Source organism: Andrographis paniculata, unplaced genomic scaffold (assembly GCF_009805555.1).
Source record: "Andrographis paniculata isolate CXL003 unplaced genomic scaffold, ASM980555v1 Contig71END, whole genome shotgun sequence".
Lineage (NCBI taxonomy): Eukaryota > Viridiplantae > Streptophyta > Magnoliopsida > Lamiales > Acanthaceae > Andrographis > Andrographis paniculata.
This window is the reverse complement of record NW_026137608.1, coordinates 5734964-5761113: the sequence shown is the minus strand read 5'-3', so window position 1 is coordinate 5761113 and position 26150 is coordinate 5734964. Positions and strand designations below refer to the sequence as shown.

The 26150-nt window shown below is 30.8% G+C and overlaps 3 protein-coding genes across 8 annotated transcripts; all 3 read right to left on the bottom strand.

The window, feature by feature from the left end:
- Window positions 1-351: 351 nt before the first annotated feature.
- Window positions 352-4523, bottom strand: LOC127264853 (AP2-like ethylene-responsive transcription factor At1g16060). The gene is made up of 8 exons (XM_051294394.1): window positions 4378-4523; window positions 3573-3655; window positions 3403-3411; window positions 3201-3289; window positions 2849-2922; window positions 2154-2204; window positions 1837-1913; window positions 352-966 (listed from the first exon to the last, which is right to left on the bottom strand). Exons 1-8 carry the CDS (start codon window positions 4521-4523, stop codon window positions 449-451), a joined length of 1047 nt encoding a protein of 348 aa, XP_051150351.1. The 3' UTR covers window positions 352-448.
- Window positions 4524-9398: 4875 nt separating this feature from the next.
- LOC127264767 (uncharacterized) lies at window positions 9399-10831 on the bottom strand. 6 transcript variants are annotated; one of them, XM_051294282.1, is made up of 4 exons: window positions 10740-10831; window positions 10580-10650; window positions 10411-10483; window positions 9399-9655 (listed from the first exon to the last, which is right to left on the bottom strand). In XM_051294282.1, the coding sequence occupies exons 1-4, from the start codon at window positions 10801-10803 to the stop codon at window positions 9546-9548; spliced, it is 318 nt and encodes a 105-aa protein (XP_051150239.1). In that variant the 5' UTR covers window positions 10804-10831; the 3' UTR covers window positions 9399-9545. The 6 variants fall into 6 exon arrangements, with proteins under 6 accessions (XP_051150239.1, XP_051150240.1, XP_051150243.1 ...); XM_051294283.1 differs by having other exon boundaries at window positions 10411-10480; XM_051294286.1 differs by lacking the exon at window positions 9399-9655 and adding an exon at window positions 9846-10231 and having other exon boundaries at window positions 10580-10762.
- Window positions 10828-24786, bottom strand: LOC127264766 (protein REDUCED CHLOROPLAST COVERAGE 2). The gene is made up of 23 exons (XM_051294280.1): window positions 24358-24786; window positions 24043-24104; window positions 23810-23902; window positions 21988-22060; window positions 20918-21301; window positions 20773-20837; window positions 20556-20687; window positions 19415-19456; window positions 18817-19341; window positions 18564-18721; window positions 17972-18455; window positions 17699-17761; window positions 17510-17611; window positions 16135-16443; window positions 15872-15964; window positions 15676-15777; window positions 15479-15583; window positions 14712-14845; window positions 14344-14527; window positions 13748-13879; window positions 13561-13673; window positions 13338-13419; window positions 10828-13245 (listed from the first exon to the last, which is right to left on the bottom strand). The coding sequence occupies exons 1-23, from the start codon at window positions 24425-24427 to the stop codon at window positions 11161-11163; spliced, it is 5592 nt and encodes a 1863-aa protein (XP_051150237.1). The 5' UTR covers window positions 24428-24786; the 3' UTR covers window positions 10828-11160.
- Between the last annotated feature and the right edge of the window lie 1364 nt (window positions 24787-26150).

Genomic DNA, 26150 nt, shown 5'->3' with positions numbered 1-26150 from the left:
CTTTAATCTTGAATATTTCTCTAAAAATATCTATTTTCTATTAATTTAGATATTATATTCAAAATGTATTTTTCATTAAAAGAATATAAATATCAAATACCCAAAAACTAGGGTTATAAATGAATTAATTCAAAATTAATATAAATTTTTTTTATATTTGTATTTGATTAAGAATTAAATCGAATTGAATATCAGCATTTTGAATTTAAAACACCAAATTTTGAATACGAATAAAATAGAGCCTAAAACTTCAATGAAAATGTATAGACCCCATTGAATGGAAACAAGAAAAAAGGGAACCTTTATTGATGAATACATAGATAAACAAATTAATTCATGTTCTTCCTCTAGCTCTTATTACAATCTTAGTATCTACAAAAAATATGGAGATACTCGAAAGAATGAACCCTTTTGAATCAAGAAAAACCTAAAAAAACAACAGATCAAATTAAATCACATCACCAAACTGATCATCATGACCCATAGGCTGCCCCATGAACGAGTTAAGCTCCCCGAAGAAATCGTCGCCGTGCTCATTATACGCGCAGAATTCATTCGACTCGAAGTATGTCTTCACATCCTCCGGGATGCTGCTCGGTGGCGGCGGCGGCGGGTCTGCAGCCATTTTCGACTCCGGCGGGCACTCTGCAGCCAGTGTCATTTCCATCATTTCTTTGAACTTGGAAGACTGTAGAAGAAGCCCTAGGGCTGACGTGGCAGTTGTGGGGGCCCGCGCCTGAGATGATGAGGCAGCGGGGGCGTGATTGGGGAGGTGGAGGGGGGCTGAGCTTCCGGGCCCCCGGGGGTTTGAGGTCGCCGGAGTTGTGTTAATGTTCGTAGAATTATTGTTGTTGTTAGGTCTTAGCCATTTTATGTATCGGCTTAGATCGAAGTTGGTGACGGCGTTTAGGCCGCGGTATTCTATGGCCGCCATGTCGTAGGCTATGGCGGCCTCTTCTTGCGTAGCTGTAACAACGATCGAAAAAATGGATAAAATTATTTTATCTTGTTTATTTAAAATATCAGATCTAGCTACTATTTTACTTAGAAAATAATAAAAACTATAATATGAACTTAAATATATGTTTTTTTTTTATTATTAGATTAAAATTAAAATTAATGATTAATGATTGAACAATCTAATTATATAAGTATGTTTAAGCTTTACATCATAGATATTATGGCCTGACCTCCAAATTCAATGTAACCAAAGATTGAATTTATTATCTAAGTACTCTAACAAGTGAAAAATAAAGTGAAAAATAATAACAATATTTTAATGTAAAAATAAAGGAAGTAACAAATAAAGTAACATACAATAAAAAATTTATGAAATAGATTTATTAAGAGTAAGATTGTGATTTAAATTTAATTATAGTGAATGATTATTATTAGTTAAACTAAGTGTTATAAAATTACAAAAGAATGGTTTTGTATTATAATTAGATTATATAGAAATTTAGTGGATAGTCCAAAAGAAGAAAACAATTAAATTTTGGCTGAAAAAAGAGTATTTTTTATTTTATTTTATTTTATTTTCAATTCTACAATAATATAAATCATAAAAGTTGAAAAGAATAACAAAAATGAATAAGGAATAGTGAGGCTAATTTGTGGAAGGTTTAGTTTGGTGAAGTTGCCCAACTAATTTGCAATATATATATATATATATATATTTGAAATGAAAATTTTAACCAATCTTACCAAATGGGAACTACCAAAATGAAGACATTATAAATTACATTATTTTTCTTTTGACCATTCTTAATTAATTTTATAAAAATAGTAATAAATAAAAATATTATTAATTTGAGAATTTGAGTAGAAAATTTTTACCATAAGTTCCAAGGTAGAGATATTTATTTCCAAAAACTCTCCCAATTCGAGCTTCCCATCTCCCGTTGTGATGATGTCTGCAATTCATAAAAATAAATAAATAATTTATATTAAGAAATACTAGTATTTAATATATATATATATTATTCTTTGTTGACTTAATAATGATACTCCAAAATAACCCCATGTTGTCTTATTTATTGGCATATATATATATATATATATATACATGAGTGAAATAAAATAATGAAATGATTAGTTCCATCTTAATAAATAAATAAATTAATTAAATTAAATTAAGCATTGATTATATATACCTTGCAACTCCTCTGTACTTGGATACTCCTCGTGAAAATCCACTGCTTTTCCTGTAATTCCAATCATTCATATTTTTAATAAATGGTTAAAAAAAAAAATATTTCACTTAATATAACTACATATATATATATATATGAAAAATAAAAATTAACTCAATATTGCATTTTCGTTCCATATCTATCAAAAAAATCAGTTTTGTGTCCTCCGGCCGTCAGAATTAGCCTGCAATATATATATATACACTATTCCATCTCATTTTTATTTATTTATTTATTTTACCTTGTTTACTTTTGGCATAATTTTTTTAGGTGATATTATTTGTAATAGTTTTTTTTTTTCAAACCCTTTTGTTGGTTATATTTTTGTAAATTATTTTTAAAATGATAAAAGGAAAAAAAAAAGGTGTGTAAATAAATAAAAATTACAAAAATTTTAAACACTCAAAATTAAAAGTAATAACAAATATATTGTGACATAAGTATTATATTTTGAAGGAAAAACAAAAGAATAATTTTTATTTACAAAATATAGGACCAAAACACACAATCTATGAAATAAACATAGTAAAAGTAAAATTTATGGATGCAGAACTAAATTTGTATTATTATTATTATTATTATTATTATTATTATTATTATTATTATTATTATTATTATTATTATTATTATTTTATATATATATATATATATCTTGCCTTCTTAATGATCCAATGTATTCTTCTCTCGACTGCCCTTCCATTTCTATGATCTCTTTCTGGTACATTGACAACTGCCATTGCATTAAACAGATCAACGGTCAAGATCATCCCATCTTCTCATTAATCTTCCAATGAACTCATAATATATACACAAATATATAATGCAAAAACAAATTAATGAAATTTTGGGGGGTTTTGTTTAGATAAGAGTTTGAAAAGTGTAGAAATTTCAAAGAATTTTAGAAATACTAAAAATTATGCATTTGATATGATATTCTGTCAAAGAAATAAGTATCTGATATATATATATCTTAAAATATATATATATAAACAAAACATATGTTACTACCGGAAAATTAAGAATAGTGTCTTGTCCCCAATACTTGAGGGCAGCCAAATCGTAGGCGTGAGCGGCTGCTTCTTCCTCGTCATAAGCGCCTATCGATAAGAAAAAAAATAAAAAAAATGGTAAGGTTGCTAATTTATTTCGAAGAATGTAATAAGACATTTTTTGTGAAGGTGTGAAAACATCAATGTTAGTCTATACTTACCGAGATAGACTGCATTATATTGTTCGAATCCACAAATGACGATGTTGATGTTCAAGCACGAAGAATGAAGTTAGTTAAAAGTATTTCACATCCGGAAAAATTAAAAAAAATATATATACATTGATTAGGGTTTTATCGATGATATTATAAGATGTTTGGTTATTACTAACCTTGTCTCCCTTTCTTGTTCTGCGCCTCATTCCAGCAGTTCTTGTCCCACAGATGTGCTTCATATCGCCCGGTCCATCGATGTCTAACCCAATCATATGCGACGGAAAAAAACACATAAAACCCCTTACGTTAGTTCAATTAATGTATGACCGCATATTTAAATGTCAGGAAAATTTAAATTTAGTTGTGTACTTACAATATTATGATCAATTAACACTTTTGTCTTGAATGTCTGATCGGTTATATTTTGTTCGACATATTACAATTTTTTATTTTATTTTTAATCCTTCGGCTTCTGAATTTATCTATGTAAAAAATTACTTCATTTGTTCTCCAAAGGATAAAATTTAAATTTTGCAAGATAAAAAACCAAACATAGTTATATAAACCAAAAAAATTCCATATTTACATGGATGCTTTTTGAAAATTTGACATTATTTATCAAATATATATATATATATCACTACAAGAAAATATCAATTTTGTAACGAGGTTTTTAGTTTTTAAATTTATTTTTCTGTTACTAATGATATTAGAGACGGAATCAGAAATAAAATTACTTTAACTACGTGAATTTTAAGGACGAAATCTCATTACAAATATACTATATTTTTTGTAGTATATATATATTTTCACAAAACTCACATCAAATATTTTTGTTTTCACAAGAACCCACATAAAAAATATATATATATATATATACATATATATTTACAAAATATTACATTAAATACTTAATCTTTACCATTTCTTAAAATTCCCAAAATTTTAAGGTTTAGAAAAGAATAAAAAGAAAAAAAGAACCTTGTAACGCCGCGATAAATTGAGCTCCGTTGAGGCGGGGAGTCGCGAGGAATGGTTTTCCTCGTGCGCTTGGCCTTCACGGCGACGGGGGCGACATTATTGGTAGGGATGGTGGCGGTCACGTGGTGCGACGAAAACTTTCCCATCGAAATAATAATATAAATAATTAATTACGAGCTAGTTTAGTTTAGTTTAGTTTAAGGAGGAGGAAATTAAAGAATGAACTGAGATTGATGCTTGAGGATTATGATTATGAATATGACTGAGTCTACAAAGAGAAGGGTTTATAAAGGGATGTGATTAGCGGCGATTAAGGAGGATTAATGATTGGGGGTATTAATTAGCGTACGGTCTGATGGAATTAATGAGGGTAATTAAGGCTAAGCAGCTCAATTAATGCAGCCGGCTGGCTAATAATTTTGGCCGTCTCGGACCGGCTAATTTTCTGTCTGATGGATCGGCTTCAGCCTCTTTCTTTCTTGTCGATATCTGCACTTTTGTGTTATCTCATGTTTCCATCTGATCTATATATCTCTCATCATTATATATAAATTATATATATATATATATATTATAATGAAGAAGAAGATCTCTTTTCTGTCCAACTTCCCCAACTAACTTTGAAGAATTTTATTATTATTATTATTATTATTATTATTATTGAACTGTTATTGGAGAGTCCCTTGATTTGAAAATTAGTGTTACGTGTTACTTATTATTACGCACGCAATCGTGACTGGTGATTGTAATAATTAATCTGAAATTAAATAAATAATAATAATAAATCTTTGTTTGCATATTTATTTTGAGTGATTATAATAGATAATACTCCATCAATTCGCAAAAAAATTAAAAATAAAATAAAATAAAGTAATTAATGGTAGTTTGAAAATTTATTTAGTAATTGGATGAATTTAACACACAGATAAAAAATAATAATAATAAAAGTAAATTTGACGGAGTGAAAAAGTATTATTTAATTCAATCTAATCAAATTTTTCCTTTGTATTAGTATTATAATGCCCCAAAAAAACACTGACATAATCGTAGTTTAATTAAAAATTATTAATTCAATCTCTTGTAAGCGAGTAAATAGTTGTTTGGATACAATGCTAATTTTTCCCAAAAATCAAAAATCCAATTGAGTGCAGATAGTAGATACTCATATTTAATTAAATACGTGATATATATTCATATTTAAAGCGTGTGCTCGTTAAAAGTATCTGACGTGCTCTCTACGAGTATGTCGTGTACTTTATAAAGTATATTATGTGTTTTATAAAAATATATTGTATACGCAATAGAGTATATCATATACTCTATTGGAGTTTATGTTGTGTTCTATAGAATTATATCACATGCTATATAGGAATATCCCGTGTGTTATCTAAGAATATGTCATATATTCTTAGTTCTTGCATTGTATTTCAATTATATTCTTTAAATTTATAGTAGCATCGTACACTCTTTTGTAGCTAACTAATACTGTTGAAAGAGTTTTTTTTTTTTTTGTGGGTAAACTGTTTTTTTAGTCCTGTAACTTGACCCTCTTATCATTTTAGTCCCGTAAGTGGAGTCTGTCGCAAACTAGTCCCATAAGTGAAAAATTTTCGTTATTTTAGTCCTCCGGCGCCGGAGACGCCCGCGTGGCTCGCCGGAGGTGACGTGTCCGCCAGGTCAGCCACACCTGGCGCTGACCTGGCGGACACGTGGATTTTTTTTTTAAAATTTTTTTTTTTAAAACTTATTTTTAATTTTATTTATATATTTTTAATTTCTAATTTGATTTAATTTTTTAAAAAAAATTAAAAAAAAAAATAAATCCACGTGTCCGCCAGGTGTCGCTGACCTGACGGGACACCTGGGGGACACGTCACCTCCGGAGCCACGCGGGCGTCTCCGGTGTCGGAGGACTAAAACAACGAAAATTTTTCACTTATGCAACTAGTTTGCGATAGGCTCCACTTATGGGACTAAAATGATAAGGGGGTCCAGTTACGGGACTAAAAAAAAAAAAACAGTTTACCCTATTTACTAATTATATTAATCCTAAATTTTCTTATTTGCGGTAACCCGGATATGGTAAGTAGGACGGATGAAATATAATTACTTACTATCGTGTCATCTAAATTTATGTTTTTTTTTGTTATAAAAAAAATTATTTTTTTAGTACACTTAAATACTTTTTTTTTTTTTTTACTATAAAAAATAATATTATTACTCATTTTTATTAATAAATATACCCAACCAAAATTAACATAATCTTCAATGAAGAATGGACTATTATTTAAACACATACCAAATACATCTAAATAATTCAGATAAAATATAACATTCTCATTTTTAATTAGAATAAGAAGACAAATTCAATTCACATTACTAAATTCAAAGAAAATATTTATCAAGTATAAGTATATATATGTATTAATTACAAATAAAAATTGACAATGTAGATTGAAATAAGTATAAACAAATAAAAAAAATTGTACATAAATATTGTAGTATAGTATAAATATCAATATGATCATAGAAATGTTTTTTCTTTGGTTAGCATATCGTTTTATCAAAATATATTCTCGATTCGTGTGTAATTTTTAAAATCATTCAAAAATAGAGTTGTAAACTCTCGGAAGATCGAAAAGATGATTACGTGAATTCTTTCAATTTACTGAATAAACATTTAATTTTTTTTTGTAGCAAATTAGTTTGGTAGGAATGTGATCGGGGCTTTCCGTAATTTATTTAAAAATGAATTTACGATACAACGTTGAATATTATATAGTCTAATATATGTTTGATATAAGTTTAACAAATTTATTAAGTATTTTAGTAATTTTTTTAGTCACTAATATCATGTAATATGTCCAACATTTATGTTACACATAATTCAATAATTTTTGTTGTTTAACTTATAAGTTTTCTACATATCATCAATTTTATTTATTTACTTTGTGTTTTGATTAATGTGTCTAAAAATTTAAATTGATTTTTTTTTTAAAAAAAAAAATAAAAATTAGGACAATAATAAATTATGACAGCAAAGGAGTTAAAAGAGAAAAGCCAGTATTGATAATATCTTCAGTATTGGTTTTATTAGCTGCTTTACTTCAGATAAATATATATAATTACTATTAATTAAATAATACAGTTTGGAATTAAAAAAGAAAAAAAATCCTGCTAATAAATTCTGTGTATTAAGACAGAAGACAGATACTCGTTTGTCTTTTTAATAAATTTTATAAACCATCTTATGCCAAAAAAATAAAAATTAATAATAATAATAATAATAATAATAATAATAATATTTTTTTAGGGTAACATGACAAATTTAAAAAATCTTTTGGGTTTTATTCATTTGTCTAATCTTGATTTGGCTGTGAAAGTTTTTATTTAATTGATGATATCAGAGAGCTTATGCCTTTAATTGTACTTAATTCGTTCATTTGAAAGTGACAATAAGAAGAAAAAAATTAAATAAATGGAAAGATATATATATATATATATATAAATTAATAGTATTATATATAGCTGGAATTAAATAAAACTATGATTATATAATTAGCTAACGTTTATGCTCTTGATTGTTACAAACAGATAAGATTCTAATCGTGTTTGGTTTAGATTTTTTCCAATAAATTTTTTACATGACTATGTTCATTTTGTATTTTTTATATTAGGTGCGAAGAATAGTATCGGTGATATAAAAATAATAATATATTTTTTTTTATTAAATGTTGATTATGTGTACCTGAATAATATATATATTGTGTGTAAATAATATATATTTTTATAATATTTATCTAGAATTATGTTATTTAAAAAAAATATTGGATGAATAAACTAATAAATTATTATTATTATTATTATTATTGTATAAAAAATTATGTCAAACTAATATTCAAACCTATTTTTTACTAATCACCAAAATTTCTCTTTTAAAAGAATATCTTTGTCAAAATTTATTTTTTATTTGACATATTACATATAAAAATATTTTCAAATATCTAATTTTATTATTTTCAAATCAATCCAAAATTGTAAAATATATTTAAACATATCTAAATAAATATCCTTGAAAGTTTAAATAGCCTTTGTGTGTATATATATATATATATATTTTGATAATGTGAAAATTTGTAACAATTACTAGTCGAATACGTTCTGGGTAAACTTCGACCGAACTTACTATATAAATTAGACTCGATGAGACAAGTCACACTAGGCGAATTATGTATGACAGATAAGACCTGAAAGCATCGGACTGACGAGCTTTACTTTTGCTTGTTGAATGTGCCCCAAATTGAAACCAAACGATCAACTTCTTATTAGTGCCTTATTTATTTATTTATATAATCTCATATTGGACACATCAAAAATAACAAAAAGGAATATATTTAATTTCACATTAAAATTATTAATTTAACTATTTATAGTTGACTTGTGTGAGGGCGGGGAGGGACAATGAAGACACCCCTCCTTTATTTTTTATTTTATATTTTAAGCATTACAATTCTGATTGGATGTGGGTTTAAGAAGTGTTAAAGTTATAAAAATGATTAAAAAATTAAATATTTAATATAATTTTTTTTGAATTTTTTTTTTTTTTAAAAAAAATAAAATTAGCTAAATATTGTTGAATTAGTTTGCAAGAATGGCTTGGTTTTGGAATTGGATCAGTGATTTGATCCTAATAAAAAATTTAATTGATATACAATTTTGCTATAATAATATGAATACGCAATATCTTAAATACAAAATAAAAAAATAAAAAAAATTGATGTTATTATTAATAAAGGAAAATCATGCAATAAAAAAAGGACTAGATCCAAATGAAAACCCAAACAAACAAATCCTTGTATGGATGTGAGTTTGAGATTCGGTAAAATTTTGAATGAATAATTTTGTAATTATATTAATAAATATTTAATGTAATGTTTTAAAATAAAAATAAATACTTAATATGACTATTTTAAGAAAAAAAAAAAAAACTAATGAACTATGCTAGTCCATATTAAGACTCATATCCCAATATAATTATATATTAAAAATAATAAAAATTTAAATTACACAATTTTTGACGTAATTCTAATAACCCCTTAATATAGTAGCATGCTCACATGCCATAACTAAACTCAACATTGGTGATGATGGGATACAATCTATCACATTTAATAAAAACAAGACACAATTTTAGCTTTGTCTGACCTAATTTGTAAGATATTAGATTCGATCGAGAATTTACCTAACGCACTTTCGATAGCGGCTGCGGACTCGCACCCTAATAATAAAAAAAAAAAAAATTGCTATCATATAGTTTATTATTGATTTTAACACATAACTTACTTTCAATACCTAGACCATATAAATTATGTAATTATGTGTGTATTTCAAGATTGTCAATTCTAAGGAACTGTTTCACCTATAGAAAAAAAAAAAAAAAAAAAAAAAAAAAAAAAAAAAAAAAAAAAAAAAAAAAAATCAAACAAACGTCAATAACCAAACAACAAGAGTTTGCTATCATGCCACTCTAATTAAAAGCTCATTCTTGAAAGAACACTACATTAGAGCCAATCGAGTCAACTAAATTCGAATAGTATCGAAATAAAATCAAGTGTTCTAAGAGCGCAAAATAGTTCATCCAAACACACCATAGATATATCATGTTAATACACGCCGGAGAGTCATCGAAGATACCATAGAAACAAGTCCTAGAATGCACAATAAGAAAGAAAACAACTATTGCTACACAGGCAACTGCACAATTTTGATCGAAGATAGAATTTGAAAACTACAATCCTCCGTGCTCTATTGAAGCAACAAAGAAACCAGCCGGTTCCAAATGTTCGTATCTAATCTAGTCATAGCAATTAGAGATGGATCAAAAAGGGGTAAATCCTTATAAAAAACTGCTGTAATTTCATTACAGAAGCAATGAATCACCACTGGAACAAAGACACACAATAAAACAAAGCTGGATATTTACTGCTCCAAAAGATAAGAATTATTTGGACAAAAGACAAGAAAAATAGTTACCATAGAACGTCAGCAAACAGAAGTCCCGAAACCGGCACAATAGACAGGCCCCATTTGTGTATGATTTTATCTGCTAAATAACAGCACAAAAAACTAGAGTTACGGATCGATATAACTGAAAAACTGCAGCAAGTATCGATGACAGCGAACCAGAATGCTGGAAACTAACCTGGAGGGAGCACAAGAAATCGCCATCAAAGTATGCTGACAAATGGTACAAAACAATGTCATGTGCAGAACCTGCAGTGAAAGAAGATAAACAAAAGATAGCAGAAATAAAGCATATCGAAAGGGAAAGGAAAGATTCGAGAATCAAACTAGAAGATGACCGGAATGGCTGTCTCGTAGCCATTTTTCGTGACAGAAATTAAGGCGCTGCATGAAAAACTTCATCGAGCAAAGATGTAATGCCTAATATTAGATAAAGAAAGTCCAAATGTCAAAACTCGATTACTGCACCATGTTACAAATGTAATACACTTAATCATCTCGAAAGGATTGCCGGAGAAGTAATTTCCAAGCTGGTCTGATCTTGGCTCTCCATACGACTAATCTAAAACATGCAGCAACGCGAGACAGCTTTCTCAGCAAGCATACTTTAATGATATCGAACTATTGGAATGATGCAAGACATTTCAAGGTCTTCTACGTAAAGTTCATGTTTGAAGAACTCTGGGGATACCTCTCTCCGTTGGAGTCATCTATAGGAAGAAATTCCATGTCTCCAAAAAATAGTTAACCGATCAAATTTTAACTGTCAATAGCCTCAGATTCTCCATCACTGTAATCGCCCCATCGTTTCACTGCCTTCTCTTCGACAGTAATGACACTGCCATTATCTCCTGCAGATTCAACAACAACGGGAGATTCTTCAGGTTCACGAGATAAATTATCAATGTCCTCTGATGGATCAGGTGTTTTCTCATCAAGTTCAACTTGTTCCTGGATATTCTCCAATGTTTGTGACGTGATGATGACTGAGTCGGTTGGTTTCTTCTCAGCAATACCCTCGACTGGGGCTTCATGTCCAGCTTCAACAGGAACATCGCTGTTCTCAGTTGACAGAGGCTCTGTTGATCCCACTGGAGAGACGGGAAATCCGTTTTGAGCATCGGATATCTCACTTGACGGCGTAGGATCTCCATTTGGTGATATAGGATAACCATTTGGTGAGAAAGCAAATCCGTTGCATGCAGCAATATAGCCATTTGGAGCAACTGCATAGCCGTTTGGAACCCACGGATGGCCAGGTATAAACTCTGCTGCGTGTGGGTTCATAATCCTCGGAGGACTGAAGTGGCTCTGATCCCCAATGTGATCACCATTATGGAAAACTGGCTTATTTCTTGGGAGACGGCTAGATCTGTTGTACCCACCCGAGAGGCGTGGACCATATGGGACTCTAGCAGTAGCTGATTGATGCGGTGATCTCCGGGCAGGAGTTATAGCAAGCATTGGCGCAATATTAACTGGAGGCGGCAAAATCCCTCCATGCTCCTTATAGCCAGGTATGGTTGCCGAGCCAAACACTGGAACAGTAGATGGATTAAATGGAGGTGCAGTTGCCGACAATTTCTTAGCTGGTTCCTTTGCAGCCTCGGGATCACTTTGCCTTTCTGTTTCGGTAGGTGAAAGAGAGGCACCTCCATCAACTTGATTCTCTGCTTCACCGGTTTGTGAACCATCAACGTCTACACTTTCATTACATAAATGAGCATCCCCGTCTTCCTCTGCCACCTCCTTTTTTAAGCCGGAGGCTTCCTTCTCCACTGGACGAGTAATATTTTCAGCAGCATCAGTAGGCGAAAGATGAGGTGAAGTGACATGTTGTGTTTCAGATGCTTCACTTTCTACATTACTAGAATTCGAAACCTCAGACAAAACAGAACCCCCCATTCCTGAAATAGATTCATCTCCAGTTTCACTTTTCTTGCTTTCAACTGCAGGTTCTGATTCTGTAACTGTTGCAGCCTCTGTCAACTCCCCAGAAGCTCCATTCACAGCATTTTGATCATCCTCCTTGCTAATTTCATCTTTGTCCGAATCTACACGACCTTTGTCCGCCATCTTTTCATTTTGATGTGCTTCTGTTCCGACTACAATTTCTGCGCCGCCAGTCTCCTTGCACACTTGCACTTTTTCTTCCCCAGAACTATCCTCAGTTGGATGCTCTGAAACAGCCTTAACAATTGTACCTGGTCGAGCTAAAGCGACTTCTTTGTATGAGAAAAGTTTCTTAGCAGCTTGAACACTCACTGAGCTAACAAAAGCTTTGACTTGTTCGCTGGAAGCTGGACTAGCCGGGGCTGATTTTGGATTTACAATTTTCTCTCTTCCAACGGCTGATTCAGGACTCTTTGGCTTCGGGCTAAAGCTAGAACTTTTTCCCATTTTTTTAGGAGCATGTGGAGCTGATACAGATGAAGCAGCAGTGTCATTCATACTTCCTTTTGGAGAGGTATAGTTACTTGGTTTGCCTCGATATCTAGAAGGATGGGAAGAATTCAAAAAATTGGTGTTCAGTTTAGCAAGACTCGGTCTCCTGGAAGCAGAGGGCTTTCGACTAACAGCTGAGCGCCCTTTTGGAACAGCTTCCTGCCATCCCTCTTCCAAGAATTCATCCTTTGCAGTGTCATCGTTTGAATTCAAAAATGTTTTTTTATCCGCTGAAAATATTTCAGAATTTTGGGTGGACTCCACAAACTGAACCTCAGATTTGTTCTCCAATTCAGATCTATTCTCTTTATCACTGGAGCTTTCTGTTACAGATGTGACTTCATCCTTCTGATATTCATCTGTCACTGTTTCCCAATTAGGACCAATTTTTTCCTTGAGCTGTAGAAATACAGATGATATTTTGGGTCAGGGATTTCATTAGCAGAAGGAAATTTTCAGATGATTTGTTCAAAAGCAATCAATCTTTATACCTTAGCACGAGCTTGCTTCTTTTGGGCATCTCTTGCTTTCATTTCCGCATCCGGTGTTATATAATCCAATAGGTCAGACACACTGACATTGAAAAAGAAAGAACAAAAGAGTTTCATAATCATAACCTGTTACTCATCTAGATGCATGGATGGCCAAGAAAACATTTAAGCTACTAAAAAGTAAATTGGACTTTGGTAACAAAATTCAGCGCAGACTATATACCTCAAATGCCCTTTACTAGAGATGGAGGCATCTGGTTTTGGGGTGCCATTGCGCGCTGCTTCTTGCTGTTCCAGCGCCTTGGACTCAAAATATTCTAGCCAAGCAGCCGCATCCTACAAAATTTGCATTTTAGATGAAAAGAAGGTCGCCTCTGAATCCAAGCATAATCTAAGAGAGCATGATCTACCTGAGTCCGTAGATCGTCTGATCCCAATTTAGCCTGCAAAATCTGAAGTGTAGTCTGCTCGTGCTGAACGCTCAAGGAATATGCCTCCATTAATGACAAAGCAATTGCAATAGCATGATAACTAGCAGCAGTCTGGAAACACATGAAAAAAAGGCGGTATTCAATATAGCAAGTAGGCTACATATTGTCAAGGAGAATTATAAAGATTAATGATCACACAGCATCTGAAGCCTAGGTAACAAGTAGGCTACATATCACCAAGGCATCAAGGTGCTTCCTGGGAATAAATCAACTATATAAGTCGTACGATTATATCAATGCTCCACTTAGATAGAGATTTACTATAATGCCACTAAAATGAGCATATCAATGATACTAGATCCATATTATAGCAATGTATATATGCAAAACCTGTAATATATGCATATTACAGGTTGACTAAATCCATGTATTAGGAAATTTATTTTCTTCAAAATTATTAGACATGTGTTTTTATACATTTGTTTGCTATTACGAAGAAGAATAGAACGCATAATTTACAAGGAACATATTTCCTATGTTGGCCACATATCTATAACATAGAGAAAGGGAGATACTTGTATATGATCAGCTCCCAGTAGTCTTTGGTTACACTTGAGAGCCTCATGAAGATATCGAAGAGCTACATGGACATTCCCCAATCCTTCTTCCATCATAGCTACATTAATATAGGTGGCAGCAGTATTTGGGTGAGAGGGTCCGCATGTCAGATGCAACAGATACAATGCTCGGTTGACATACCTAAACAAGAGACCAACAATACCTTAGAGAAGGAATGCAGGCATCAAAATATAAAAGATTCAGGAGTTCAGAGCTATTTTGTAACAAAAACTAAAATTTAAAATAGTTTACAAGCATGATCGGCAGAAGCAAGAGCATGCATATATTTCAAGAAAGACCAGTAAGGCAATATCTATGAACATACTTCAAAGCCAGCTCAGTGTGCTGGAGTCTGTAGTAGAATACAGCTAGGTCTCCATAGCTTTTCATTGTGTCAGGGTGGTCAAGGCCAAGCTCCCTTTCATTGATATCTAAAGCTTTTTGCTGGTATATGGTAGCCTGAAAGCATTAAGATAAGAACAAAATTGAGTATCAAATCAAAAGACTAATGGCAAAGCATCTCTCAGTAAAACAAAAATTATCAGTTCACTCAAGTTCAAATCTGAACCACAAAATGCAAGAAGATGTTTCACATAAGTGACAATATTTAGGAGACAAAAATGTCCATGCATCTTTTATTTGAAGGAATTTTATCCTTGAAATTTCGAGGCTAAGCATGCGAAGTTGCAAATATCATGATCTTGTTCATTTCCAAAACACAAGTTAATTGTCAATGTGTTAAAGTGCAGGTAGGTTGCTTTTCTAATGTAAAATTTAATTCACATACTATTCTATTTTTCCATGAAGTTCATCACGGGGATACGTTTCCCTCTGACACTATATAACAGGCTATATGAGCCTAAAAGAATAAACTCAAATGTTAAGTATCAATTCAAATATAAGAAAAACTAAATACTAGTTCTCAGATAAACAGCAATTGTTTGGCCATCTTGGTGCACCAACTTAACCTATTTCACTTGGGGATGTTAAGAGCATCTCTCTGCCCCCAGTTCTTTTTTTCAATACTTCGTCCACCGTATCAAATAATTTAGTGACACAGCGTTGAAGAAATGAAAAATTAAATCCTCCTACCTGGTTAAAATCCCCAGTGTGGTACAGTACCACAGCTAACAGACTGTATGCCCCCGCAGACATTCGATGATAAGGACCACAGACTGAAATCAGTTTCGAGAGTGCCTTCAACAGTGAAATGACGCTCATCAGACAACTAGCTATTATTTAAAGCCACCCCGAGAAGGGTGTAGAACCAGTCAAGAATAAAAATATACCTTGGTTCCATAATTAACAGCATCCTCCAGTTTGCCCTTATCCAAGGAAGTCTTAGAAGATTCTAGTAGCGTGCGTCCATCTGCAGATGAGCAAGCAGCGTGCTGTGTGGAAGATAATATCAGCAGCAGATTTAGAGCTACTTGAGAAATCTGTAAAGTAGCTTCTCCAATTTTTTGAAATGATCAAGCAGCATACCTTATAAACAGGAACCATGCTGATTATGTCGGATTTCTTGAAAGGGCAAGGAGAATCCATGTCATAGTCCCTTGGAACTAGTTCAAGTCCAACCTGGAAACCAAATCAAGTGAACCAAGTTAACCACTAGTTCAAGTCCAACCTGGAAGCCAAATCAAGTGAACGAAGTTAACCACTAGTTCAAGTCCAACCTGGAAGCCAAATCAAGTAAACGAAGTTAACCACTAAAATTTATATCTCATAAACTTTATGGATCAGCTTACCTTGTGACACAGCCCACGAAGAATAGCAAACTTTCTAATCTGGTTTCGCACTTCATCCTTCCACTGCCAATAAAACCTCTTTGAGAGGAATTTTTCAACCCACTTCCATTTTAATTCATCATCAGTGTCAGCACTTTCTGTTTGTGGTTTCCCCAGCAGGACGTTCAGACAAGAAGCAATTGATGGAGCCAGGTTAGAAACATCATCAACAGCTGCTATAACGGCCTGCAGGATGTGCTTGTAAGCTCGAACAACCATCTCTTGAATGCATAGGGATTGCACATGAGGGAGCTTGTCTGCATGTTCAACCTGATAAAAACAAAGAATCAACAAAAAGAAATAGGTTTTGTCAAGTGTCTTAATCCATATATAGGAGTAACATATTCGTGAACTGACCAAAAAGACATCCTTCAAATGGAAGAGGGTCATGAAGACTGATTACTTCAAAGTTTCATGACTTGCAACCTCAAGATATTAGGTGTGTTGTTGACAGTTGATAAAAATTATTGCTAGAAATGGAAAAATCATATACTTTGTTTGGTCCAACAGTCCAAGCATCAATTATAAGAACCGACATTGTTAACTGTGCCAAAATTAATTAGATTTCAATGGTTCAAGTCTAGCAAGTTTGCAAAAGCAGCATAACCATTATTTGCAAAAAATATGGACATCTACTACTTCTCAGTGGAAAAAAACTAAATAAATAACTCCCTTAGTTCACTCAAAAGCCAAAACAAGAATGTCTCTGATTTGGGGTGTAGACAGGTTCAATATTTCCTAAGTTCCTTTGTCAAACAATCATGCAATGCCATCTATAACACACCATTTTTGCAAAGTCAACACTTCTTAAACACAAAATTCTACCATCATTCTTTTGCAATGTGTACGACCATGATATTTTTCTTCAATCATTTGGTAAACCACATCAAACACTATCTTTGACCTTCATTGCTTTCCTAATTCCTGGCAAAATTGACCCTATTTACCTTCTTGTAAATTTTTACCCTTTAATAGCATCTTCAGAAAGAGATTAAATATGTGCTCTGCACTTTGAACTTGTATATGAAAGGAAATGAGGTAACTTCTATTAATTTAAAGAATAGCTACTGTACTCCAACAGATTTCTTCCATCAATGCTGAACAAGCATGATATTCTCCATACACCATGTTTTTCTGAATAGTCTCTATTCCTAATTAATAATCAATCATATATAGTGCATAAAATATATAGGGAAATGCATTCTCACCTCACCATAATTTAATTAGTATGTTGACTTTTAGATTAGAATTGAGGCAGCATGGATAACTATTTCAACAAAATGAAAAAAGTAAGCAGGACATACGTAGCAAAGAAATGCAGAATGAATCAAATTACCACACGGCCCAATGAGCGCATCTGCAAGCCCCTTGTATGCATGAAATCTGTCAATGTCCTTCCATCAACTGGTGAAAGTTCAAGGGACCCAAAATCAGCAACCTGGAAAAAGATTAGATAAGAAGTATTGAGTCCTCACTTCAGAAGGTTTCAGAGATTAGCTGATTGTTTTGTGTACGAAAGACATACCAGTTTTGGAAGTGCGGTTTCATCGTAATATTTGTGTACCATCTCAATCAACTCATCAGGTGACTGTAAATTAAGATACAATGAGGCAAATTAGTTGTCAAGATGACTATCAAAATATTTCTTTTATATTAACTATTAGTAACCCTTATTAACCATACTATATATCATTGCCAGAAACGAACTAATATCAGTTTTACCATAGTTGGAAACCAGATATAAAAGAATAAGGCATTGAAGCAAATATATAGTTCATCATATGAGCAAGAAGATGACCTTAAGATGAAGACCAGTTTCTGATTCTCTAAGGCGTAAGTATGATGCTTCAGGGAGCAACTTTCTCCACACAATTTCCGTTTCCTTGTCTTTGTCAAGTTCTTTCTTTGCCTCAGAACTGTTAGGCTCTTCTTTGTTCTGATCATTTTTATTTTTTAAAGTATTCGACATCTTTTTAAAATCCTTCAGAAGTCCATGCTTTCCGAGGCCCTTTACTGGCTCAGCTATTGCTTCATCATTTTTCTTGGAGTCACCTTTTCCTGAAGCCTGATTTTGCAGGTGTTGTACCCAACAGGCACCAAGCTCCCATCTTATCAATTTAGTTGGGTTGGATTCCTCGGCCTGCAGCTTCTTTAAGCTTTCACTGAGCACCTGTCTTACTAAAGGACTAGTTGTGGACGATTCTTCGACATCTGCACTCCTACTTCTTTGACATGGGCTGGATGCCTGAGGCACAGTTGACTTGTGTAGTAGCATTCTTAAGCTGAAAATTTAGATCACAGAACAATGTGACATATTCTCCCAGAAATAATAAGATATTAGCATCATCACAAAGACTAACACATGAATGCACTGATTTGCGGATCTCTACCTATTAATGTTCAAAGCATTTGCCCCTCCATCAGGATGGTCTTCAATGTCAATGTCCTGAGGAATGGAATTACCTTCCCAATTCACCTCAGCGGATGCTTTCACAACTGCAGTGTACCCACAGTGTCTAACAACCACAACACCTAAAGTCGGTGTATCCTGTATGAAAACAACATAACCCCATCATTGAGTAATAATTATTTCAAAAATGGCTTGTAAAAAGGATAAAAATGTCAAAAGTTTACTAGACGAACATGCACAGTGGCACTCTCATCTGCAGTTATCCCTTTAAGCAAGTTTCTCTTAGTTAGCTCTTCATCAGAAATTCCAAGAACCAGGCTTCCATCATTTTTGCTATCCAGCTTTGTGCTTGCATCTGGCATGTCTTTCATGATGCTAATAAGTAGATCCCCAACTCTTTCTTCATGTAAAATTAATGAATCACGTGTGTTTTCTGATTGGAAATTCTTCTCTAACAGAAGCTTTATTGCATCTACTGCTTTAAATACTGAAACATCGACGAATAGACTGTGAAGGAGAAAGGCTTTCCTATCTCGCAGTTGCCTCTCTTCAGCTGTTTTACATGGCATTGCTGCCAGAATAGAAAACTCCTTGGCCCACGGCCGGTAATCATGCTTTCCATCTCTTCCTTGTCCACCTCCATTTCCTCCCCAAGTTTCATCCTCCACTGGAAGTGGATAGAAGACAGATGGGTTCTCAGAGACAACAGGGGGCACTAACCAAGTGTTTGCTCGGAAACCATAGGGAAGATTCCCAAACTATGAGAACATAGATACCCATCATTAATGCATTCATTAATTCATTCCAAATCATAAACACTAAAGTACTCACTTTATTGTGCTCGGTGAAAGCTTTCATCAGAGCCTTATAAGCCTGCACATTATAAACAGCAGTACTTCAGAACTTTAGAAGAGAACAAATATTATAAGCAATCATAATCTGACACCACTATTTAACAAAAAGAGTCAAGAAACAAAATACAAAGTAATAAAGTTCAGCTCAGTGTATTATTTGGTTTTAGCCTTGGTAGTGGAAATACATTGTTAGGCGTAATCCACACATATGCCCAAAAACCTCAATATATCAGCATATGGATGATCCCCCACTGTCCCTGATAGTCTTAGAAAGTTATTGTATTTATATAGGACATTGTTCTCTTGACTTATAGTTGATTTTAACCATGCAAGTCGTTAGAAAGCTATTGAAGGATTTTTCTTTCCGTATTGGGTCAAATTCTCCTTTTTCTTTTACTTCTGATCAGCTTGGGGCTTATCCTAAAGCAGAAAGGGTCACAGACTCACAGATTTCCTAGAGACCCGAGTTAAGTCCATCAGAATCTGTTTATTTGTCTTTAGAGAAATGAACTGTATATTCATGCAACTCTGTTTTTAATTTGGAAGAAACAACTGTTGGATTGAATTTGACTACCTAATTATTGCAGTTTTTATTAATGTAATAGAATGTGGACAAACACTTAAATGTAAAATGTATATACTTATACAGAGAGAGAGAATTAAGGAGGAGTGGGCTTGTATAAACAATGCTTTATTCAAATCTTTGCAATGTTTCAAATTACTTTCAAGTTCCAAAGTTTCCAATTAACATTTTAGGATCATTCTCCCACCAAGTCACTTTTATTTTATTCTATCATTCTATATTCATTCTACATCATTTTTCTTGAAATAAAACATGCTCACAATATCAACGAAAGAAGCGCCTATCAGCAATAAGTTGAGGGATACTCTCTGGAAACAAAACCAAGAAAATTCAAACTTCAAAATATGAGACATGCAATCTAATCGTAATGAAAGCTAAGAACTTGAAACAATATGAACATCGACAAGCCCAATTTTCTTGTGCTATGCTGAGAAAAATCTATGGATAAAAAGAACATGAATACTCATTCAGTAACTATTGTGAATTCCTGGTTATAGTTCTTGAAAAGGAAACAAGAGAGTTAGCCTTCACTTACATATTCAAAAATTCTGCTTATCTGCTTCAAAAGGCCAACTAAGGAGCGATTCATAAGAACACGTTTTCCGGCGGGATAGAATCCTTTCTGGGAGGCAACAACTGTTGTTGGCTTGCCGCTGCAAATCCGTACCTAAAATCAAGTTTGATAATATACAGAATTACGTTCATACCAAAGAAAGAAAGAAACCAGAAGCCAAGGAGATTGAGATACTAACATCAATTTGGAACAAATCCTCATCGGTTTTATCCTCAAGAAAAGGCCGCGTTGATCTCCGAATGTCTGCGGATTATGCAACAAATCGATCATCATACAGCTCGTAAACTTCGAAACTGCAACAATTAGAGAAACAGAGAACTGACATTGAAAGGGCGAGGTGAGATGAGCGAAAGAGAAGAAGTCGTAGAACTGCCCGAGCCTCGGCGGGGGGCACATCATAGTCACCGCCGCTTCGCCTTTCTCGGCGGCGTCTGCGCCGCCGTCCGCCGCCGCGGGAGCCTCCGGCTTCCCCTTCGGCGGAATGGCGGTTTTTCCATCGTGTTTTGGCTTCGGAACGGCGTCGGGAACGGTTATTTCAGAACCGGACTCCTTTTCCGTTGAACCGGTCGCTTGTGAACCCGGTTCTTTGTTCCCGGTTCGTCCTCCCGTTTTAGGAGAACAGGGCGAACCGCCGAAGAACGTTGTGCTGGCGACGATGTCTAACAGCCGTCGGATGTGAGATACCGCTAGATCTTCCGTATAGTCCTCTGCAGGAAATTATAAATTCACCCTAAATATTTGAGAAAATTCATTTTCTACCCCTAATTTTTTAGGCTAAATTTACTTATAATTCACCTAGTGTGAAACTTCGGCAGTATTATCTCTTTTGTGATATAGAAATTGCACAAATTCTTTTGTATTTTAAAAAATATTATATAAAATTTTATAGAAATTTTGTGAATATTTTTTGTATTTTTTAAAGAATTATATAGACACTTTAAAAAAAAAGAATTTTGTGTAAGATTTTTTAAAATACAATATAATTTTATATAATTTTTATATCATAGAAAAAGATAATACAGAAATTTCAAACCAATGTTAACTTTCATTTAAGTTTTGCCTCAATTAAATCTTATTTAAACAATTTATTAACCAAATCTTCCAATAAAACCTTCCATTTTTTGCTTCAATATAGTTTTTTTTTTTAATTTTGAATTTGTTTTATTATTGTATTATGTAATACTATTTTTATTATTAATACTCTATAATTTATTATAAAATATTAAATTTAATTCATTATTTTAAATCAAATTTTATATACTATATGTCATTGGGGTACTACATCTGTCCTCTAATTTTTATTTAATTTTTTTAAATTTTTTTGGGGCGGTATAATTTTAAAAAAAAATATACACATAAATATAATATTTTGGCATAGAATGACTATATTTACCTTCAACAATGGTGACATGGCATGGCTTGAGAGAAGTTATCTCCACCGAATCTTTCAATTTTGGCCCTTTAATCTGACGAAAATTAAATAAATAAAAACATCACCAATTCTTAATGTATTTATTTTATAAAAGCATATAAATGAAGTTGTGAAATAAATTTACATATATATATATATATTACATTTTCAAAATGCTCTATTCTTAGCATATTAATGTATGTTATTAAGTTATTAATAATAAGTTAGATAATATTTTATTATTTTTTATATGTGTAATGTTGTTGGTATTTTAAATATTTTTAAAATTATATCTCAATAAAATATATACAATATGGATATCATTTCGTAAACAATAAAATTTTATATAATACAAATGAATAAATAAATATATTTATTTATTTACTATTATCATAAATTAGTTTTATAAAAAAATAAGAAATAGAAATAAAGGGGTTTTGAGTGGTCCTATACATAAGATGTTAGAATTTTAATTAAATTCATTTATATTTATTAAATATGTTTAAGATTGATAAACATACCAAAAATAGAAATAGATCATCTTTTGTATCAAAAAAGAAATGGGTGATGACGGACTGAGTATTATATAAATACTGAGAGTTTATTTATTTGCTTGTGTATCCATTTTTATTTTTATTTTTATTCTAATGTTAATATAAAAAAATGTACTAATAATATAAAAAATAATATTTTATTATATTTTATGGCTGTAAGTATATATATTATATATTGTATAAGAGTAGTTATATACTCTATTTTCTAATAATATTATTTGAAAATGTGTTTAATATTTTTAGTTAGGTGAATATATCTTTTATTTTAATTTAAATAGTACTTTTAATGTGATTTTTTTTTAAAAAAAAATATATATACTTATTAACTATGATGATTTAATTTTATAATTTAGTCAAATAAAAATAACTAATATTTTATCTTTTTTGTCATATAACTTCTTAATTATATATAATTAAAAGTTTACTTTTGCTTATTCCATTTTAGTATATATTCTCGTAAATAATTTATTGATCATAATAATAAAATAAATTTTAGTTGTCTATATATTTAAAAGAAAAAGGCAAGGCCTATAATTTATAATATAGTTTTTAAAAAGTAAATAAAATTGAATTATATATATAATTAAGTGATGTTAAATACACTTTTATTGAATTTTAGAAAAATTATTTGACAAACAAAAAATGTGTATTTTATTTTATTTTTTAATTATGAAGGTTTTTATTACTTTAATTAAATAAAATAATGAATATAATATTTTATATAAAAATTATATATTTATCGAATATGTAAAATGTATAAAAATTAAAAATAAAGGATTTTTTTTTTTTTTAAGATTCAAACTAAAAATTTTACTATTCAATCCTTATATTCCTAATAAAAGTGGACAAGTATAATTTATTTAATTTGAATTTGAATTCAAATAATATTTTAATATAATAGTATTTGATTAAAAAATAATATATTTTTGCCTTTCACATATAATGTTAAATATTTTATTTCTATATCTTATATTTTATAGTTTATAATTTTTTAAATTTTTATTAGATTAATTAATTATCTTCTATTTTAATTTATAATTATTTATATTATATTTTAATAATTTTATTAATATATTCTTAATTATTTATATATTTTTAAAATTCTTGTGTCTTACGTGTATTATCGTGTGACATTATATTAATGACAGTATATAATAATATTTAAATAGTTTAAATTGTGTAATTTTAAATATTATTATGTATATATATATATATATTCATAGCAAGTTTACTAATAAAGGCAAGTTTACCTCGTGGGAGAAAGAGTAGTTGGTCAAGTGACACGTGTCAACATGAACGGCCAAAAGCTTCCTAACATCTAAGATCCTGTCCGTTGATATTCCCTGCATTATAAAAATACTTGCACTTAACACTTAATATTATCATTTTCAGAATTATTATTATTTTATAAAAATCATTATTAATTTTCATTAATTATAAAAAAAATAATATATATATATATATATATGCATAATGTACATACCTTGAGTGTCACCTGTGAGTCCTCAGGCGTTTCTACAGTTATTTCCACTACAGTAGGTAACACTGTAAAAAAAATAAAAAAATAAAAAAATAAAAAATTGATTTAGTAAATATATTTTATAATATATACTATAATCTTAATTAATGAAACAATGCAAATAATATACACTAGTATTTGAATTTTACGTATATTAATGCTGAGTATTGATTTAGCAAAAATTATCATATTATACTCCTATATGAAATGAAATATATTAAAAATTAATTTATTAATTTAAATGAATATATAATATATATATATATGATTAAATTTTACCTTTCTCTTCTTTCTTCTTCTTCTCACCTTTGGCTTTGTGTGTTTTGTTCTTTCCATTTTTGGGAGCCATTATTGGTAAATAAAATTAATTAATAAATATCACAATAAATTTGTAAAATTATAATAATGTGTATATATATAAATATATATTCACATAGCTGCTGTATCTGAACACACACATACACAATATATATATATGTATATGTATATTTCAATATGTGTGTTTTTCTGGTGATGGAAATGAAGAAAACCAGAAATGAAGAAAAACTTACATATATATATATAATTGTATAGAGAGAGAGAATGAAAGAAAGGAGAGAGTAGAGAGAGAGAGGGGGAGCAGAAAACTGCAGAAGGATAGGATAAGCTCATAAGGTTTTATGTAACACACAAACCCTTATTCATCTCTCTCTCTCACTCACTCTAGATGTTTCTCACTCCTCATATACATACAATATTATCTGTATGTATAGACTGCAGGGTGAGAAAAGAATTCTTTGGGGGTAAGGAATTGTGGCCGCTCATTTCTATATATATTGAATTAAATAATTATTTATAATTATTATTTCAATTTGGGATTTTAGGTCAGAGAAGATGAGAATTTGTCAGAAATTTTGTATATTTTTTTATTTTTATTTTTGATGACATTGAAATCCGCTATTCGATACACGGAATAAACTAGACAAAATATATTTTTATTACAGAGATTGGACAAATAAAAAAATAAAATAAATATATATATATATTGAATTAAATAATTATTTATAATTGTTATTTCAATTTGGGGATTTTGGGCAGAGAAGGTGAGAATTTGTCAGAAATTTTGTATACTATTATTTTTGTTTTTATTGTTTTTGGAAATTTAGTTTATTTTTTGTTATTACAGATATTGGAGAAATAATAAAAATAAAAATAAATATATATATTGAATTAAATAATTATTTATAATTATTATTTCAATTTAGGAATTTTGAGGGCAGAGAAGATGAGAATTTGTCAGAAATTTTGTATATTATTTTTGTTTTTTATTTTTGAAAAGTTAGTTTTTTATTTAATTTAATATTTTTTTAATAACTGAAAATCCGCAGCAGCGACTATCCAAAAATAAATATTAAAAAATATAATAAAAATAAAATAAATAGAAATGGTGTCGATAAGATTTGGTGGTGCTGAAAATTCAGGATAAAATGATGATAGATTTTGGGCGCTTATGTTTAGGCCACGTCTGTCTTTTTTAGATAGAGAGCTAACACTTTGTCTCTTCCAATTTTAATCGACAAAAATGAATTAACAATATTACCAAGATAATTTATATTACAACCTTAGCCAAAACCAAGTTATAAATATTTAAAAAATAAAATAAAATAAAATTTTGATATTTATATTTATATAAAAATATTTCACTTTATCCTTAAAAGATTTAGTGAATTGGGTCGGATTGAAATTGAGTGATAGTAGTACATACGAAGCGCGCGATCTAAACGGTACTTTCGAGTCGCTATCCGACTCATGGGAGAGTTTAAGGGTTCAAAGATAGGTTATAGGAAAATTTTATTTTCGGCTGTTTTATTAATTTCAATTTTTAAAAAGGTAAAATTTTATATTAAATAATTATTTATTTTACTTTATTCGTTTCAATTCAAAATATTTTTTTTACTGTTTTATTTCGAAGTATGTATTTCTTATTTAAAAAAAATAATAATTATATATTAATACCAAAATAATTTTAATTTTTATTTAAATTAAAAACATACAATTACATATGTAAAGTCAAAGAACAAAAATGTAAAAAC